Below are 19,496 nucleotides of genomic sequence, written 5' to 3'. Positions count from 1 at the left end.
TTCCTTTCTATCCCACTCAAGTGTCTATTTTACAATAGTAGGCAAGGCAAGGGAAACCAATATTCATAAGACAGTAAAGCATTTTAGTATTATTTCCCTCTTCAAAGTATGCCTAGATCCCTGTATCACAGAGCCCTGTTGTTCCAAGGCTGAGCATGCATCACTATTTACCTCTGTCTCACTTAGGCCTTGCAAACCTGTCTCAGTGTTCCCCTATCTATCTTGTTCTTCCACCTCCTCCCCCTTCTTGTATTACCCTCCCCAACACCGGAACTAAAACCCCCACCCCAACCCCATTGTTATGGTTTATGTTACATGAATTCTTTCCTCTTTAAGACAGTTTATTTTATACTGTAATCTACCTGACCTCACCACCTGGATCTCTGTTCCTCTGTGTTTACTTTCTTTCACATTGTAATTGTTTTGATCATATTTTTATCATTTTATTTTTTCTTGACTCTTTCTTTTGTCGATTGAGTTCAGGGTGATGCTGCCGTGTACGTCATTCTTGGTTGTTGTCTCTTCTTGCTGTTTAGCTGTGATCTTAATGTAAGCAGATTGCCACGCTTTTCTTCATCGGCACTGCTGAGTTGGTTCAAACCACCAGCCTTTAGGTTAGTGTTATTGCTGTGAAGTGCATCAGGTTGGTTCTGACTCGTTTCAACGCTGCATAGGTTTCCGAGGAGCGGCCGATGGGTTGAACTTAGCACTCAGTGCTTATTCTACAGCGTCACACCAAGACTCCATTAAGTTTAAACCAATGGGAAGTCGTTTTCTAGGACTAATTGTTGATTCTTTTTTTTTTTTCTGTTTTAAGGGATGATTCAGACAAACACAGTGTCCAAAACTCAAAAGGATGTCACCAGGAGACCAAAATTTGTATCTTCCAGGGATATGGAGAAGCTTCTCAAAGGGCCAGAGTAAGTGTCCTGATGCTCCGTTTTCCGGGAAACATTTGAGATGTCCAAGCTCCGACCTCATTGGAGCCCTCACGTCTTTGGACTCAGTGTTCTGGAACATTCCGGCTGGCATGGTGCTGCTGCTTCTTTTTAATTATTTCTGAGTCGGTTGGTTTGTAAGGCTGCACCATGTAGCTGAGATAGCCTTAGGCCAGAAAACCCGTACTCCGTTCTTACTAGTTTGGCTGTGAATAGCTAGATGAACATGCATTGTGGCTGGATAGTGTTCTGCTCTGCGATTTTGAGTCTCTTCAGTTTTTCTGAGTGGATTTATAGAGAGTGGAACATGTGGAAGGAGGCATGGGGTGTGCTGGAGAGAAAGAAGGATGAAGCAGGACCTGGGTGTGGGTTTTGGGGAAGGTAAATTTGATTGAAGGGGATTTTGAGGGGGAGGAGTTTGCTGCGGGGCGGGTGCTCAACATAACTCTACTGTTGACTCATGAACTCATCAGTAAAATATGCCTTGATCACCAAAATGTTTGGAGTTTTTTTTTTTTCTGCGTAATATGTGATTATGTGTAATTCAAGAGGTTCTAACTAGGCTTTCTTGGTTTTAAGAATTCAGTGTATTTTATGAAAAGGGACAGTAAAGACAAACAGTGTCCTGTAAGGATCCAAGAATGGGAACTGAGCTTGATCACGGTGGCAGGAATGAGGATTGATCCTGACTCTGCTTCAGAATCGAAGCCACGTGGGGTGACAGATGTAAAGTACCTGGGTTCAAATTCTCCTCTGCCACTTGTTGTTGTTAGCTGCCACTGAGTCAGACAGGCTCCGACTCATGGTGTCCTCATGTCCAGTCAGTCAGCACCTTGTGATCCACATGGTTTTCACGTGTGAATTTTTGCAAACAGATTGCCAGGCCTTTCTTCCTAGTCTGTTTATCTCAAAACTTCACTGAAAGCTGCTTAGCATCACAGTAGCACCACAGGCCTCGCTGGTTGTATAGATCTGGATACTTCAGTGCCTTTGCAGCTCCTCATTTATACAGCAAGCTTTAATCACGGTCACTTCTCCATGTTGTGGTTTATATGATTCAATGATCCTGTGAATATCCTATGCTGTTGTTGCTGTTTTGTTGTTAAGTGCTGGTGAGTTGGTTCTGATTTGTAGCGACCCTATGAAACCATATGGTTTCTGAGACTGCCAATCTCCGCACAAGTAGAAAGTCCCATCTTAAGTCCCACAGAGTTTCTGGCGGGCTCAAACCACTGACCTTGTGGTTAGCTGTCCAGTACTTATCCCGCAGAGCCACCATGCTCTTTTCAATAACCATGTTGTTGTTGTTATGTGCTGTGGAGTTGGTTCAGACTCATAGCGACCCTGCACAGGGTTTCCGAGGCTGTATGGGAAGCAGAAAGCCTCATCTTTCTCCTGTGGAACAGCTGGTAGTTTTGAACTGTTGACCTTGCAGTTCGCAGCCTGATTTGTAACCACTACGCTACCAGAGCTCCTTTCAATAACCATATTACAGCATAAGTGGATACTTTGATGTAAAATGTTGGTGTTAGGTACCATCATGTCAGTTCTGACTCATAACAACACTACGTCCAACAAAACAAAACACGGCCCGGTCCTGCGCCATAGTGGTAATCCACGCTATGTCTGAGGGTGTGGCTGCAGCCAGTGTTAGCCCGTCTCATTAAGGGCCTTCCTGTTTTTCACTGATCTTCTATTTTTCCAAGTATGAGTCCCCATGTGGTACAAACTGTTAAGTGCTCAGCTGTTCACCAAGTGGCTTGGAGGTTCAAATCCACCCAGATTGCCTCAGAAGAAAACTCTGATCTAGTGCCAAAAGCTCAGACATTAAAAACCCTATGGAAGGATAACATAGTACAAAACACAAAGATAACATTTCCTAGTTTGGTGAGCCGCATCTGGGATCTTAAAGTTTTCAAATGGCCGTCTAAGATTATAACTGTTGTTCTCCTCCTGCCTGGATCAAAGAAGGAAGGAAACCAATGATCAAGGAAACAATTAGTCCATAGGACTAATGAACCACATGCACCCAGTCTGCATGACCCTAAGATCAGAAGATCTAGAAGGTGCCTGACTACCAGAGCTGATGGTTTTGACCAGAAATGCAATTGAAGCAAGCTCCCAGTTAGAATAAGAGAAGAATATAGAAAAAAAGACTCAAATTCGTAAGAAAACACCACATGTGTTGGTGTGATAGAGACTAGAGGAACGTATGAGACTATATAGCCCTTCATAAAGAGCTCTGGTAGCGTAGTGGTTACGAATCGGGCTGCGAACCTTAAGGTCAGCGGTTCGAAACTACCAGCCACTCCGCGGGAGAAAGATGAGGCTTTCTACTCCTGTAAGGATTTACACCCTCTGAAAACCTGTACAGGGTTGCTATGGGTCGGAACCGACTCGACGGCACTTAACAACAACAACAATGTGGAGCTAAAGCCATCCCAGAGAGCACCCCTCATCCAAATAATGTTGTGGTTCTTTGTTAAGTGCCACTGAGTCGGTCCTGATTCAAAGCAACTCTGGGTAGGGTTTCCAAGGAGTAGCTGGTGAGTTTGAACTCTGCCAACCTTGTGGTTCAAACCGATATTGTGGTCCAACGCTCTATCCCACAGTGCCACACCAAGACTCTTAATAATGGACGGTCCTATGAAGTGAACAGTAACATCCATACCAAAGGTGCTCCAGAGAACCATCAACTGAAGGAGACCAGTAGGCTAACATTTACCCTCCACCCCACCCCAAAATATGAAAAAGCAGGAAGGGGCAGAGATGAGGCAAATGTTGATATATTGCAGGGATGGTAAAAACAGTGTCACAGAAGAATTTGTGTATAAGCTATTGAATGGAAAACAGAGTGGCTGTGTAAACTGTCACCTGTGGTTGTTAAGTGCCTTTGAGTTGGTTCTGACTCATAGCGACCCTGCATAGGGAGGAGTGTCTGGTGAGCTTGAACCGCTGATCTTGCAGTTCAAACTGGTCTTGCGATTGAGCGCTTATCCTATGGTACCATACCAAGACTCCAAACTGTCATCAAAAGCACAGAAAAATGTTAAAAACTAACAAAAAAACAAACCCCCACAAACTGAGCAGAGCACAGTCCTACTCTGACACACATGGGACGCCATGAGGTGGCGTAGACGTGCGAGGAATTGGCTCACCTTAAAATGTGATAGGATGTCTTACTGAATTTTGTTTAAACTGTTGTTCCTTAAAGCAAAAAGTGGCATTTCATTGATTCATTTTTAATTTTTATTAATTAAAAAAATATTTCCCAGTCCTGAGCCATTTTCACAATGCTTATTTTTTAATAGTAATAAAGCTGTATTTTAAAATAGTCGGACCTGTGGTTGTGACTTAGAAACAAATGAGAAACTTCCAGTGTGTCTCCACCAGCGAGAACACAGCAGCAGATGAGGTAAAGACTGTAGACTGAGGCCTCTGGCCTCAGAGCTGTACTTTCAGGGACATTAGGGTCAATTGGCATAACATAGTCCACACAGTATGAACGGAAATGGTAACTCCAGGGAGGAACTGGGAAGAATGCTGCTGTATTATGATGATTACAATAAAAATATCATGAATCAAAATGTGTTTGAATTGTTGAAGGTTAAACCAATTTGCTCTGTAAACTTTCTACCCAAATCATATTTAAAAAAACAAAACAAACTTTTTTTTTTTTTTTTTTTATTAAGTGTAGGCGTTCCTGATGCCAAGCTACACGGTTCTTTCTGTGCATATATGTATTGCTGAGAGAAGACATTGGTCTGTGGCATTTCTAAGTATGTTACCAATCCATTGTCTGTCTCCACAGTTTACGTATGTCCCACACTTTTCCATGTGCTCTTTGCCTTGCCTGAGAACATCTTCCTTATCATGCTCATGGATCCAAATACAGAACTCAGCTCAAGTGCCACTTGTCCCGTCCAAACTTTACTGGCAAATCCATTATTGTGTGTGGTTTGGATGAAAGTTACAGAGCCCATTAGTTCTCCATTCAACCATTTATACACAACTTGTTTCAAGATAATTGGTTGTATCTAAATATATGCTAAATGTATCAGCACCCTTCCCATTTCCTTCCTGGGGTCTCTGTTCCCATTCATCCTTATTTCCTGCTCCTTCCTGCCTTCTGAGCTTTGATTTGGGAGCAAATGCTGCCCTTTTGGTCTTGTGTGGATTGTTCTGAGGAAGACGTTCATCACAGATGTTACTGTTTGCTTTGTAGGCACATCTGTTGTAAGGCTAAAAGGTGATCTCAGTGTACATTCAGTTCCAGGTTTGAGGGGTCTCTAAGGGCCACATTCTCAGGGGTACCACCAGTCTCTGTCAGACCAGTAAGTCCGATCTTCTTGTGAATTTGAGTTTTTTTCTACAGTTTTCTCCACCTTTGTCCAGGACCTTCTATTTCCTTTCAGAATGGTCAGTAGTGGTAGCTGGGCACACCTAGTCTTCCCGTCTCCGGGCGATGGTGGAGGCTGTGCTTTGTGTGGTCCAGTGGTCTTTTTTTTTTTTTTTTTAAAGTCTTTGGAACTGATTGTTTCCTTGAGCCTTTGATTTTTTTACTCTTCATTGATCCAGACCAAGGGAGACCAATAGAGATCTTAGATTTGTGAAAATGGCTCTGGACCGGAAAACATTTTTAAAAATAAATAAATAAAAATTTAAAATAAATGAGTAAAATGTCACTTTTTGCTTTAAGGAACAACAGTGTAGACAAAATTCCAGGATTATTCAGGGATGCAGTCCAAAAGGAATTAACAGAAACAAACATCTTGGACTTCTCAAGTAAACTCTAGATAGAAAGTCTCTTGGGCATATGGAGCAGGGAGCCACCAAGCAAATCTGTACTCTTTTCTTATTTGTAGCTGTCAGCTGGCACCGTCCCCATCCAATCTTGCCACTTTGAATGTTTCTCCGCAGCAGAACACTCACCAACCCCAGAGCGGATATTCGGTAAGGATTTTTGCCACATTGATGGGTGAATCATTTGAAGGTGGGGAAGAGTACTTTGGTATAAAAGTGGGTATTTCCTTGTTTATATGAATGAATTGCTTCCAAAATTCTTGGATCAAGATTCGTCATTAGAAAATGTACTGATGACGACATTACTCCTCTCCTTTAGCAGAGAAAGCCAACCACGATGGGCACCTCACTGTGTACAGAGCCCAGTCCCACACGATGTGATTTGGGCAAATTGGTTAACAACCGTGTGAGGTAGTTATGAGTCTGGCTCTCCCTTGCTATCCGAAAGTAGATTGTTCCTATGGAAGTTTTTGGAAGGTGAAATTGCATAATATGAAGAAGCAATTACCATTAGTTTATATGGGAAAGCTTTTAGAAATACTTCCAGACTCAGAAAACCACCGACCACATCACACTAAACAAGACATGAACTTTAAATTAACTCAGACATGCATTGTTCATAGACACAGTTCAAAGCTATGGTGGCTCGGTGCCGAGATGCTGAGTTGAGGGGTAGGTAGTTCCTGTGGCAGGAACGTAGGGGTGACCAGTCTCCCTGCTCGGGTGCACACGCTCTCTGACAGCTTGTTGCAGAACAAACTCTAGAAGTCAGTTTCACTTTTTGCCTTTTTTCGTATAAGTGAAAATCTTCTTCAGATTTTTTTTTTGGTTAACAAAAACAGGTACTAATGTAGGTCTTTCATAAAAGCAAAGTGGCGTAAAGCGAACTTTCAAAAAGCAGAGATATCTGTACCTCTATTTTTTAAAAAATAAAGGTGAAAGTCACATAACATAAAACGAATCATTTTAAAGTGGGCAACACAGTGGTACTGATTAATTTCACAATGCTGTGAAATCACCACTTCTATCTAAATCCAAACAATTTTTATCCACCGTACAGGAAACCCTGTCCCCATTGAGCCATTAAATAGTTAATTTCCCGTCACCCAATCAGTGTCTCTCCTTCTGCCCCCCATGGATTTACCTATTTTGGATTTTTTCCAAATTTTATATATTGTTGTTGTTGTCAAGTGCTGTTGAGTTGGTTTCAACTCAAGTGACCTGTATAGGGCTTCCAAGAAGTAACTGGTGAGTTTGAACTGCCCACCTTGGGCTTCAAATCGATCTTGTGGTTGAGTGATTATCCTACAGCGTCACACCAGGACGCCATATAAGGGTACATTGAAAAGTATTGTGACAAAAAAACCATAGAAACATTTATTAAATACAAATAATAAAAATGTGTGCAACTTGTTCTTATCATATCCTCCGTCTAGATCTATACATTTTTGAAGGTGGTGTTTGCATCTCTTTATCCCTTCTCCAAAGATGTCTGTGCGCTCCGATTTATACCAAATCAAATGGTAGTTTGGGCGTCCTTGAGGGGATCGGTCATGTTTCTTTAAATGTTGAACTTTGGGAATTAAAAGAAGTCTGAAGAGGCAAGAACTGTAGGGTGAATGGCATAGGTTTCCCAAGAAAATTCCTGTGGGACATCCCTTGCTACCCTGGAAGATGAGCGGGTGTGTTGTCATGATGGAGAAAAATCCTTTGGCACAATTTTCCCATCATTTTTCTTACCAATTCGGTTTTCAATTTTCATAAAACTTATTTCTAATAATCCCTGTGATTGTCTTGTGTCCTTTGAGAAAATCTGTCAAGATGACCCATTGAAATCCCCATAAAACCAGCCCTCATTGTGTGGCGCTGTAGATTAAAACACTTGATCCCAAGGTCGTTTGAACCGCAAGATCAGCAGTGCAAAGTCACCCGCTGCTTCTCAGAAACCCTATTGTTGTTGTTGTTAAGTGCCTTCGAGTCAGTTCTGACCCATAGCAACCCTGTACAGGGTTTCCGAGGCTGTAAATCTTTACGGGAGCAGAACGTCTCATCTTTCCCCCTCAGAAACCCTATACAAGGTTGTTATGAGTTTGAACCAACTCGATGGCACTTAACAACAGTAACATTACCTTCTGAGCCGATCTCTCTGCCTTGAATTTAACTGACCTAGCACATCCTCTTGGAAGCCATTGGTTTGATTGGACCTTTTGACTAAGACATTATTTTACTAACAGAACTTATCCTAATGAGACTAAGACAAATATATTACTGAGAGAACTTGTCTGCAACCATTAATTGATGATAGAGACATGCTTAAACACTTTTGTTTGGAATGTTGTTGTTGTTGTTAAGTGCCGTTGAGTCAGTTCTGACCCATAGCGACCCTGTACAGGGTTTTTGAGGCTGTAAATCTTTACGGGAGCAGGAAGCCTCATCTTTCTCCGGCGGAACAGCTGGTAGTTTCAAAATCTTGACCTTGAGGTTAGCAGCCCAACTCGTAACCAATACGCTGCCAGAGTTGTTAGGTGCCATCGAGTTGGAACCGATTGCAACCCCATGCGAAGCAATGTCCGATCCTGGGCCAACCTCACTACCGCTTGCGTCCATCAATGATGTCACCTGGCTGATCCATCTTGTTGGGGGTCTTCCTTTTTTTCTTCGACCCTCCATCTTACCAAGCATTTTTCTCCTGTGGGACAGCTGGTGGGTTTGAACTGCCAACCTTCAGGTTAACAGTTCAGTGCTTAGCCTATGGTGCTACCAGGCCTCCTTGTCCATTAGTTGGAGTTTAAGAAGCAGCTTATCTGTGGGATCAGACAAATGGTACCCCACCCACATGGTTTGGTAAGATTATACCCGTAGCATCTCCTCTCCTAACTGTGCTCCAGCAGTGGGTGTGGGCTTCTCCAAGTAGTTTTGATCCAACCCTGGTTTGAGAGCATTGGGCTTGGAACTTGCCTAGGCCCTGAGCTCATTCATACAGCATCAGGTCTACCTTTGCCTTCTGTAGCCACAATGTGTTGTTGACCTTATGCCTGCCCGAACAAATGGCCGCTGGCGCTTCTTGTTGTTAATGCCGTCAAGTTGGTTCTGACTTTGTGGTTCAAACTGACTTTGCAGTTCAGCTCAGTAACCCATAGCACCACACCAGGAGTGGATTCACTAAAGCTGGCACTTCTGAGCGGGCTTCTCAATCCCCTACCAACCCCACCTCAGCGGCTACAGGGCTGGATATACCAGGTTTAAAATGTTTCCTTCCTCACACTCAAAGTTTTTATTGATTTCTTTTTAGCTGTCAATCATCAATACCCAACTTCCAGAGTATAATAACATAAGTGAGAGTTTTAAAGCATCTATGAGAAATTTCAAGATTGAAAAGATCAAGAAGATCCATAATACAAAGCTCTTGAATGCTTACCAAAGGTTAGTGTCCCAACGAGCTGATTTTCTTACATAAAGTTAGATGGAATTACTGAGGATCTGTTCTTTTCGAGTTACATTCGCTGAGTATTATAGTACTCAGTGATTTCTTCAATCTCTAGTTGTCTTTTTAGTGTGTAAATCCAAGCTTCTCTTTTTCAGCTTTATAATTTCCCAATTCACTGATTGTATAGGCCTGTCATATTAAATATTTTTATAAATTGACTTTTTCATAGCTACTGCCTTCGTGCTCGTAGCTCCATTCTGAATTCTGGTACAATCATATCTGACCAGGATTAGACTTTAGCTGGGATTTGTGTTTTAACCAGAGTGGGAGAGGAAGGGTCTTTTTATTAAGTCTCTCATTTCCTATATTAGGAAAAAATCGAGTATGAAGAATGCCAATGAGAAAATCCTGTTTCATGCAACTGACCGCCGCTATGTAGAGACGATATGTGAAGACAATTTTGACTGGACCAAACATGGAATGTATGAAGTCAAATACGGAAAAGGTTTGTGCTGAAATCGAGATGCCTACTCAACAGAATCACAAATCAGGCACTATTTATGTTTCTACTGTAAGATGTATGTAAATGGTGGATTCGAACTGCCAACCCTGAGGTTAGCTGCCCAACATGTAACCAATTCTGCTACCAGTGTTCTTAAACAGTAGACAAGATGCCTTTAAACCCAAACCAGACCCACCATTGTTGAATTGTTTCACATTCATAGCGACCTGTTAGGGTTTCCAAGGCTGTCAATCTTTACAGAATCAGCCTCATCTTTTTTTTTGAATGTTTTATTGTAAATTATGTGATAGTTTACATGGGAGAACATTAGTTTTACATTCCTCCTATCGTATATCATTTCATTTCCATGGTAACAATTTCCTCCATGCATCTTCAACCTGTACCCCACAAGCCTGCACCTTGGTCATCAGCATACCTCCCTCTCCCTCTCTGAGTCTAGAGTCCCCAGCCGCTCCATCTCTCCACGTCATCATCTCTGCCTTCATCTCTGGCGTCACTGTTTCTCTGGGTAGGGTCCCATACTCTGCTTTTCTCCTTTGATGGCTCCAGGGACCTCCGCTCCTGGACTGCAAAGTCAACCACTCCCCTCCTTTTGCTACAAAACGTCTACCTTTACATTTCCAACCCTCACAGTCAGTCCTGATAGCAACTATTCACTATTGAAAACAGCCGCATCTTGACAGCTGTTCCATGGGAAAAAGATGACAACCTCAGATACCCTATACAAGGGTCACTATGGGTCTGAACCGACTCAGTCGTAGCAGCAGCAACCTGGTGTTTGGCCAAACAACTGGGAACCATAGCCTAGCCACGTTGACACATAAAATTAACCATCACAGCCCTCATGGGGGATAAAAAAAAGCTCAAATGAATGTTAAAATGTCCAAATGATTGTGGTTGAATTGCTGGCTGGAACTTGGCCCTGCTCTAGATTTAGGTATTTTTCTGGGAGTGACAAGAGTCTTACACGTGTTGGCGAAACTCTCCATCTGCTATCTGTAGTTCTTGCCCAGTTCTGATTGTGGTCTTCCTGCCTCCTGCCCCTGCCTGCTCCCACTGATGGGTTCTAATCAACAGTGGGAGCTAGACCTCTCCCATCTGAGCCACACTGTCACTGGGCTCTCAAGCATAACGGAGCTGCTGCCACACAAAGCCCTTCCAGCTTTCCTCTTCGCTCCTAAAACTTTTTGTGTGAGGATTCAAAAACCAAACAAATGCCCGTTCATCTTAATGAAACCGTTTCATAATGGGCTCAACTCAGATGACTGAGATGAAATTCACACACATCTCAAAAAAGCAAGCAGCCCAGTAGCCAGCCATTTATTTTACCCACTGGCTCTTGCAAGTCCAAATCGCAACAACCCTGTAGTGCAGGGTGGAACTGCCCCTAGAATTTCTGAGTGTATAAATCTTCACAGGAGCAGACTTTCACATCTTTTTCCTATGGAGTGGCTGGTGGGTTTGAACTGCTGACCTTTTAGTTAGAAGTCACGTTCTTAACCTTTGAGCTACTAGGGTTCCTCAGTAGTCAGCCATGGCATTAGAACATTTCCTACCAGAAGTCAGGAGGATGGTAACTTGTGAGTTTTCAGCAAGCACATCAGTCAGTACCTTATAAGGGCTCCCTTCTCATCATTTTTCCCTCAGGTAAGAAATTCTTTATCAAGGAGGTAGCTTGAAGTCTCTACACCTAAAGATAAAAAACGCTGCTTGCTTTTTCAGAAGACATCTATCCCAACCCTTATAATTCATGAAATTTTACGAACTCCACTTTACACGTTAGGTGCTCTTTTAGATTCTGGGAATATGGGCTTTTCTCATTCTAAGCGATGCTGAACAAAATGGTAGCCATTAGCCACATGTGGCTTTGTCATTATTAAAAAAATATGCTTTTGTTTGGTTAAGAAATACACACAGCAAAACATAACATCATTTTCAACATTTCCTGCATCGGCAATTCGGTGACATTAACTACATTCTTCCAATTGTGCAACCTTTCTCAGCCTCCTTTTCTGAGGTGTCCGCCACTAACACAAACTCTCTTCCCCCTAAGGTTCCTGTGTAATACTTCCAGTTGCTGTTCTCAAGTTTGGTTTCATGTAGCTAGTTCTTAAAAAATACAGTGTTCAAGGTAGCCAGTCTGCTAAAACAAGAAACTCCTATTTGGTTTTAAGAAGACTTCAGAGGATATTTTTGTTTCAGGTTGAAAGATGATCTCAGGGCCATCATTTCAGGGGTTCATCCAGATTCCATGGATGGTTCTAGAAAGTGTGTATTTCATGAGAATTTGTTCTGTTCTGTTGTTGTTATGTGCCGTGGAGTCGGTTCTGACTCATAGTGACTCTGTACAGGGTTTCTGAGGCTGTCAATCTTTACGGGAGCAGAAAGCCTCATCTTTATGCCGTGGAACAGTGGGTAGTTTCGAACTGCTGACCGTGAGATTAGCAGCCCAATTCGTAACCACTACTCTAGCTACCCTGTTTGGCATCTACAGAGTCTTTGATTGAAATGTTCAGTAATTAAAGCCAGATACCATCCAGTTTTGGTCTCATGGCAAAAAAGGCAGCTCTTTTGGAGTCCTTTAGCCACACACCAGTTTACTCCTACTATTCCTGACTCCTGACTTTGGTGCTTGAGGCGAATAGAGAGCAATTGTTATGCCTATCCATATGCATGTAAATGAATGAAAATTCAGTAAAATGAAACATTTAGCGCCTCATCTCAGTGGCTTCACAAGACTTTACAAGGCTCCTGGTCAGTGAAGTTATAAAATGTTTCCACCCCCAGAAATTTCTATTAGCTTCACTCTTATGATGGGTTAGTATATTAAGGGGCTTGGGAGGCCTGTGGCATTGTAGGATAAGTAGGAACTCAGTCACAAAGTCAGTTTGAACTGTGAGGTCAGCTGTTCAAATTCACCAGCCACTCCTTGGAAACCATAGGGTTGTATGAGTCGGAACCTACTCAATGGCACTAAACAACAGCAACAATTAAGGGGTTCAAAATTGTAAGGTCTAGTTTCTCCAGCAAATTAATGGCATAAAAAAGGAGGGACTCTTATCAAATAAAATGGACTTTAGAGATTAACAATCAAATGCAAAAATAGGTGCCTTCTTAGGTTCCTAATTAGAACAAACCAATTTTGAAAAAGACAGCTTTGAGACAATCAGAGATATGTGAATGTAGATGACTTCTTAGGAAATATTGTTAATTCTGTCATAGGTGATGATGACATGGAGGTTTGGTTATGTAAAAAGAATTGCATGTAAAAAAAGCACAGTGTTTTCGTTGTTTTAAGTTTTTGTTGTGAACTGAGTGATGGTTTACATGGGAGAACATCTGCTTTACACCATCATTTCATTGCAATGATTACAATCTCCTCCGAGCATCATCATCATTTAACAGTATTTGCTTCTATTCCCTGTTTTTTATTTTTTTTTTATTTTGGAGGGGATGGGAGGATGTACACAGAAACACTCACAAATATATAATAATTTAAACAATCAAAGGGCACATTCTGTAAGCCTGCCTCCTGGTCACCAGCACACAGCTTTTCTCTTTCCAGGAGTTTAGAGTCCCCGGCTGCTCCCTCTCTCCATGTCCTCATCTCTGCCTCCATCTCTGGTGTTGCTGCTTCTCTGGATAAGGTCCCACATTCCGCTTGTGCTCTTCTCCCATGATGGTCCTAGGCTCCTCTGTTTCTGGACTGTAAGATTGACTACTCCCTCGTTTTTGTTACAAAACTTCTACCAATAAGCACAGTGTTTTGATGATCTGATCCCATGACATTAGTTTATGGACTGAATTAGAAATTGAATCAAAATAGGTTGCAGAAAAACAACATGGTAGGAAGTCAAGTGAAACTTGTGGGACAAAGAAAATCCAGTCAGGGGGAAAACCAAACTACCAAGTTGGGAGAAAGTGTTTCAGGCAGACGACAGCTTCACAGACAGCTGGAGACAGCAGGGCACACCAGGAGGAGCCGTGGGAAGTCCTGTGGAGTGGTAACACTGAGGCTGGAACCGGGAGCTGAGAACAGAGCCTGAATGAAGTCCTATTAGGGGAGGAGTTTGATTTTTTTTTTTTTTTTTTAACTTTTAGTGTGAATTGAATGAAGATTTATGGAGCAGATCATCAGTTTTACATTCAAGAAATAATACAGCTCCCCCCCTTTCCATGTCCCATCACTTCCTCCCTGTGATTCTTGTTTCTCTTCTTCCTTTCTCCATTCTTCTGAATTTTGTCCTTAGGTAAACGTTGCCCTTTTGATCTCCACTGGTTGACTATTCTTATAGTGTGAGTACCTCACTAGTGGTGTTGTTTCGCCTCCCTCCCCCCGTCCCCCATAGATCTGTCTACTGCTTGGGTGAGAATCAAGCCATGAGAGTAAGTTCCATTCTAGACCTGAAAGGTGACCAAGGCTCATAGTGTCAGGCTTCCGCTAGTCTTTATCTGACCAGTCAGACAGATTCTATCTTGAGGATAGTGGCTTTAGGAAGGAGAATGATCTAGATTGGAGGTGGAAAGATCAATTTGGAGGCATCAAGAGTCCAAGCCAATGCAAATCAAAACAACAATAAGATATCATCACCAACAATAACAGCAAAAATCAAAAATGTAGAGGACAATAAATGCTGGCGGGGATGTGGTGAGACTGGGACACTCCTGCACTGCTGGTGGGACTGCAAAATGGTCCAACCTCTCTGGAAAGCAATATGGCGCTTCCTCAGAAGGTTGAAAATAGAAATACCTTATGATCCAGCAATTCCTCTACTTGGTATTTACCCACAAGCCACAACACAAGAAGATATATGCACACCAATGTTCATAGCAGCACTATTTACAATAGCAAAAAGATGGAGACAGCTGAAGTGCCCATCACCTGAAGAATGGATAAAAGAGTCCAGGCCAGAAAAGAGGGTGTCCTGGGCCAGTGGGGACCAGGATATCTATTTCCTGAGAGGAATTTTTGCAACAGCAAAACAGTTCAGGTCTTAGGAGGAGGGTGGGTCACACGGTTGAGTCTCAGAGTTGATTCCTTGAAGAATTTGTACTCACATTCCAGATTATATGTTGTTAAGTGCTGTCGAGTCAATTCTGACTCATAGTGACCCTGTATAGGGTTCCAAAGAATAGTTAGTGGGTGTGAACTGCTGACCTTGTGGTTCACAGTCCGGTAGTTATTGTACTGTGCCACACCAAGACTCCAGATTATATAAGCTGATTTAAAACTCCCTGAAGTGACATAGAGTAATGGGTTTTGTTTTCTGAATTGTTGTTATTGTTAGGTGCCAATGAGTCGGTACCGACCCATAGCGACCTTATGCGCAGCAGAACGAAACACTGCCCAATCTGGGCCAACCTCATTACTGTTGCCACGTTTGAGTCCATCAATGCTGCCGCTTGGCCAGTCCATTTCATTGGGGGTCTTCCTCTTTTTCTCTGACCCTCCATCTTACCAAACATGATATCCTTCTCCAGCGATTGGTCCCTCTTGACAATATGTCCAAAGTATGAGAGACAAAGTTTGGCCATCTGGGCCTCTAAGGAGCACTCTGGCTGTACTTCCAAAACAAATCTATTGGTTCTTTTGGCAGCCCATGGCACTTTCAATATTCTCCAACACCATAACTCAAAGGCATCAATTCTTCTATGATCTTCCTTATTCAGTGTCCAGCTTTCACATGCATATGAGGTTATTGAAAATACCATGGCTTGGGTCAGGCGCCACCTTAGTCCTCAAGCTGACATCTTTGCTCTTCAACACTTTACAAAGGTCTTGTGCAGCACATTTGCCTAATGCCGTACGTCGTTTGATGAACATTGCTAAATGTATCTTCCAAAGCTCTTTAATACTTGTCTAAAAAAATCAGTTTTTTTAAAAATTAATTTCACAAGTCTTTGATTCGGGGTGTTGTTGTTAGGCGCCTTCAAGTCGGTTCCAACCCATAGCGACCCTGTATACAACAGAACCTGGTCTTTCATGATTTTCCTAATGTTTCCACCCATTGTTGCTGCCACTGTGTCAATCCATTTCATTGAGGGTCTTCCTCATTTTCTCTGTACCTCCAGTTTACCAAGAATGATATGCTTTCCAAGGAATGTTCCCTCCTGATAATATAGCCAAAGTATATGAGATAATGTCTTTCTATTAAGGAGTATTTTCACTGCACTTCTTCTAAGACGGATTTGGTTGTTCTTCTGGCTGTCCCATGTTTTCATATTCTTCCCCAACACCATAACTCAAATGTGACAGCTCTTCTCCAGTCTTCTTTATTCACTGTCTAGCTAGTTTCCACATGTATATAAGGTTATTGAAAATACCCTGACTTGGGTCATGTGCACCTTAGTCCTCAGAGAGACACATCTTTGCTCTTTAACACTTCAAAGAGGTCTTTTGTAGCAGATTTGCCCAATGCAATATACTTAGCATTGATAAGCAAAAGTCACTACATATCCAAATAAGCATTTAGACTTCCTTATAAAATTAAAAATTCAGTTGAAGAAGTACGGAAATAATTCAGTGCAATTAAAATGTATGTACAACTGTTTTCAAATTTGGAAACTGAGATGTTATGGCTTTATCAAGCAATGAAAATGTACTTCCAAGGGGATGAAAAAGGAATGAAATTCCTGATTGTTGATTACATTCCCTTTGCTTTAAGTCAGATCTATTCTTTATTGATACTTTCATAGCGTTTATTTTAGATGCATAACTGTAAAAATAACACTTATTTAGAAATGTTAGCATTTTGAGATGTACGTGAGAATCTTAATGTTGTTATTATAAAACTCCTCTGATCATGTATGTTTATCCATGGGAGTACTTAGAATATACTTAGTCCTATTTCATGTTGTTGTTGTTAAGTGTTGTCAAGTCAGTTCTGACTCAGAGTGACTCTGTATAGGAATTCCAAGGAGCAGCTGGTGGGTTTGAACTGCCGACCTTGTGCTTCACAGTCCAGTGCTTGTCCTACAGTACCACACCAGGACTCTTAGTCTTATTTCATAGATGATGATTTTTCTCAGGAGTGAGGCACAGAAGAAGCACTAGAGGCAGGTGGTAGGAACCTTTCAGAGAGGAGTGAGAAAGACAAATCTGCAAAACCATGAACTCAATAACGTTTTTCTCCCTCGGGAGCTGTTCGGGTAGCCCTCTCCCCTCAGAAGGTCGTCTCTGTATTAAGTCATGGCGCAATGGTTGTTGTCAAGTGCTGGTGAGTTGGTTCCAAATCATAACCACCCTGTATTGCGGCATTTCTGAAAAACGACTGGTGGATTTGAACTGCTGACTTTGCAGTTCTAACCTGAACTTGTGGCCTAGTGCTTATCCTGGAGCGCCACTCTAGGCTCATTGGTGGTGCTGTGCCTGTCGAGTTAGTTCTGACTCATAGGGACCCTGTATAGGGTTTCCAAGGCTGTAAATCTTTACAGGAGCAGAGATGTTTCTCCCGTGGAGCAGCTAATGGATTTGAACTGCTAACCTTGCAGTTAGGCAAGTTATAGAGTTGCCCAATGCATAACTCACTATGCTACCAGGGCTCTTTGGCTCAGAGATACAATTCTCAAATTCCATGCGGTATACCAGGATTCAATTCCTGCCTCCGGACCGCCTACCACCTCTTAATGACACATACTTCTGTTTTTCAAAAGTTTGCTTTACTATCTTTCATGCTCATGAAACACCTACATTAGTACCTCTTTTTGATAACCAAAAGAATTCTGAAGAGCGTTTTTGCTTTTAGAGGAAAAGAAAAATGAAACTAGTATTCAGATTGTTTGACAGTGTGAAGCGGAGCCGTGAGAATGGCGCCACCAAGCGCCTTCCCAGGGAACTACACTCAGAATCGCAGCCTCAAACGTGATGTCTGTGAATTTCTGTTAAGTACCTCCTGGCTAGTACGTTCCACTCACAGCCACACTGTATAGGGTTTCCAAGGAGGAGTGGCTGGTGAGCTTACATATTATAGGTAGGAGCTTCAAAAAATTCGTGGAAAAAATGGAATTGAAAGATAATGGAATTTTGCCACAAATTTTTTGAAGTCCTCTCATATTTCTACTTTACATTGTTGTTGTTGTTAAGTGCCGTCGAGTCGGTTCCGACCCATAGCGACCCTGAATAGGGTTTCCAAGGCTGTAAATCTTTACGGAAACAGAGAGCCTTATCTTTCTCCCGCAGAGCAGCTGGTAGTTTCGAACTGCTGACCTTCAGGTTCTCAGCCCTATATGAATTTATCGTATTATACCTGGTTTTACTATTTGTTGTTTATTTTAGGTTTTATGTATTATTTGTATATATTTATGTAATATATAAATTTTAGGCTATTTTTTCCGTCTTGTTCTTGTTGAGTGCTGTTGAGTCGGTTCCGACTCATAGGGACCCTGTATAGGGTTTCTGAGGAGCTGCTGGTGAACTTGAACCGCCGACATTGATGTTCAAATTGACCTTGCAGTCCTGAGTATTAACCCACAGTGCCACACCAGGATGGCTTAAAAATCTTTCCTGTATTAATTATGGAATGGTAATTGCTTCTAGGAGACCTGGTGTAGCACTGTAGGATAAGCACTAGACTGCTAACCATAAGGTTTTTGTTGTTGTCAGTGCCGTTGAGTCGGTTCCAACTCATAGTGACCCTGTCGGGTTTCCAAGGAGCAGCTGGTGGGTTTGAACTGCTGACCTTGCAGCTTAAACTTACCTTGTGGTCCAGCAATGCCACAATAGTCGTGCCTATGGAAACCCTATACAGGGTCTCCGTGAGTCAGAACTAACTTGACAGCATTAAACAGTAACACAATAGCTTCTTAGCTTCACACTAGTGTGGCTTAGGTTTCATAGGAACACTCTACTTTCAGATCTCAGGGAAACCTATAAAAAGAAAGGCTTATAAGCATCTGGAAGGTAATCTCTTAGGTGGTGTGGTGGTGCAGCAGGTGAAACACTTGGCTTCTAATGGAAAGGCTGGCTGTTTGAGCCCACCAGTGGGAGAAAAGACATGGTGATCTGCCCCCTAAAGATTATAACCTAGAATCCCTGTGGAGCAGTTCACGGTGTCATAGACAGTCAGTATGAGTCAAAAATGGACACGCTGGCACCCAACAAGGGGACATTGACATATATTTACTAGATACCCACCAACTGATTATACGTAAAATATCCTAAGAAATTACAACACTTTTATAATAATCCTTGACTTTTACCTTTTTTCTGATTGTTTCTAGGAAGTTACTTCTCCAAAGAAGCCTTCCATTCCCACAAAAATTGCCTATCTGATGAAAAAACCAGAGTTATGTTTGTAGCTCGGGTCCTCGTTGGTGATTTCGTCGAAGGAAATGTGACATACACGAGACCTCCTTCCAAGTATTATGACATGGAAACTTCCTATGACAGTTGTGTGGATACAAGGTTGAATCCCTCTATTTTTGTCATTTTTCAGAAAGATCAGATCTACCCAGAATACATGATTGAGTATTCTGAAACAGACAAATCTTGTAGGATTAGTTAGATACTAACTAATCTGCGTCATGGGGAACAACATCCTTTCACTTATCGAATCTAATGGCCCTGGGTAATAGTTACACTCTTACATCACCTGACCTGGACATAGGTCCTCAATCAGGGATCCCTAAATTCTGCTGCATATTTGATTCATTCCCTAGGGCCACCTCAACAAAGTACTTCCTGATCTAAGATTCCCAACCCTCCAGAACTGAGACAACAAATTTCTGTTGTCTAAAACCACTTGGTTCGTGCTTCTTTACTGCTCTGTAGTGGGAAATTTCACATGGGCTTCACAACATCAAAACA

The 19,496-nt window shown here is 42.1% G+C and overlaps 1 protein-coding gene across 1 annotated transcript in view; it reads left to right on the top strand.

Annotated features, from left to right (window-relative positions):
• Positions 1–19,194, top strand: part of ZC3HAV1 (zinc finger CCCH-type, antiviral 1) — a 79,526-nt gene extending 60,332 nt beyond the window's left edge. Inside the window, exons 9-13 of the mRNA XM_006861243.1 lie at positions 818–920; positions 5,804–5,891; positions 9,034–9,164; positions 9,540–9,673; positions 18,911–19,194. Of these exons, the coding sequence (XP_006861305.1) occupies positions 818–920; positions 5,804–5,891; positions 9,034–9,164; positions 9,540–9,673; positions 18,911–19,194 (740 nt within the window). The remainder of the gene's footprint in view (positions 1–817; positions 921–5,803; positions 5,892–9,033; positions 9,165–9,539; positions 9,674–18,910) is intronic.
• The last annotated feature ends 302 nt before the right edge of the window (positions 19,195–19,496 follow it).

This window comes from Chrysochloris asiatica, unplaced genomic scaffold, assembly GCF_000296735.1.
Source record: "Chrysochloris asiatica unplaced genomic scaffold, ChrAsi1.0 scaffold00041, whole genome shotgun sequence".
In the NCBI taxonomy this organism is placed as follows: Eukaryota; Metazoa; Chordata; class Mammalia; order Afrosoricida; family Chrysochloridae; genus Chrysochloris; species Chrysochloris asiatica.
Note: the sequence above shows the minus strand (reverse complement) of the source record. Positions and strands in the feature narration are given on the sequence as shown.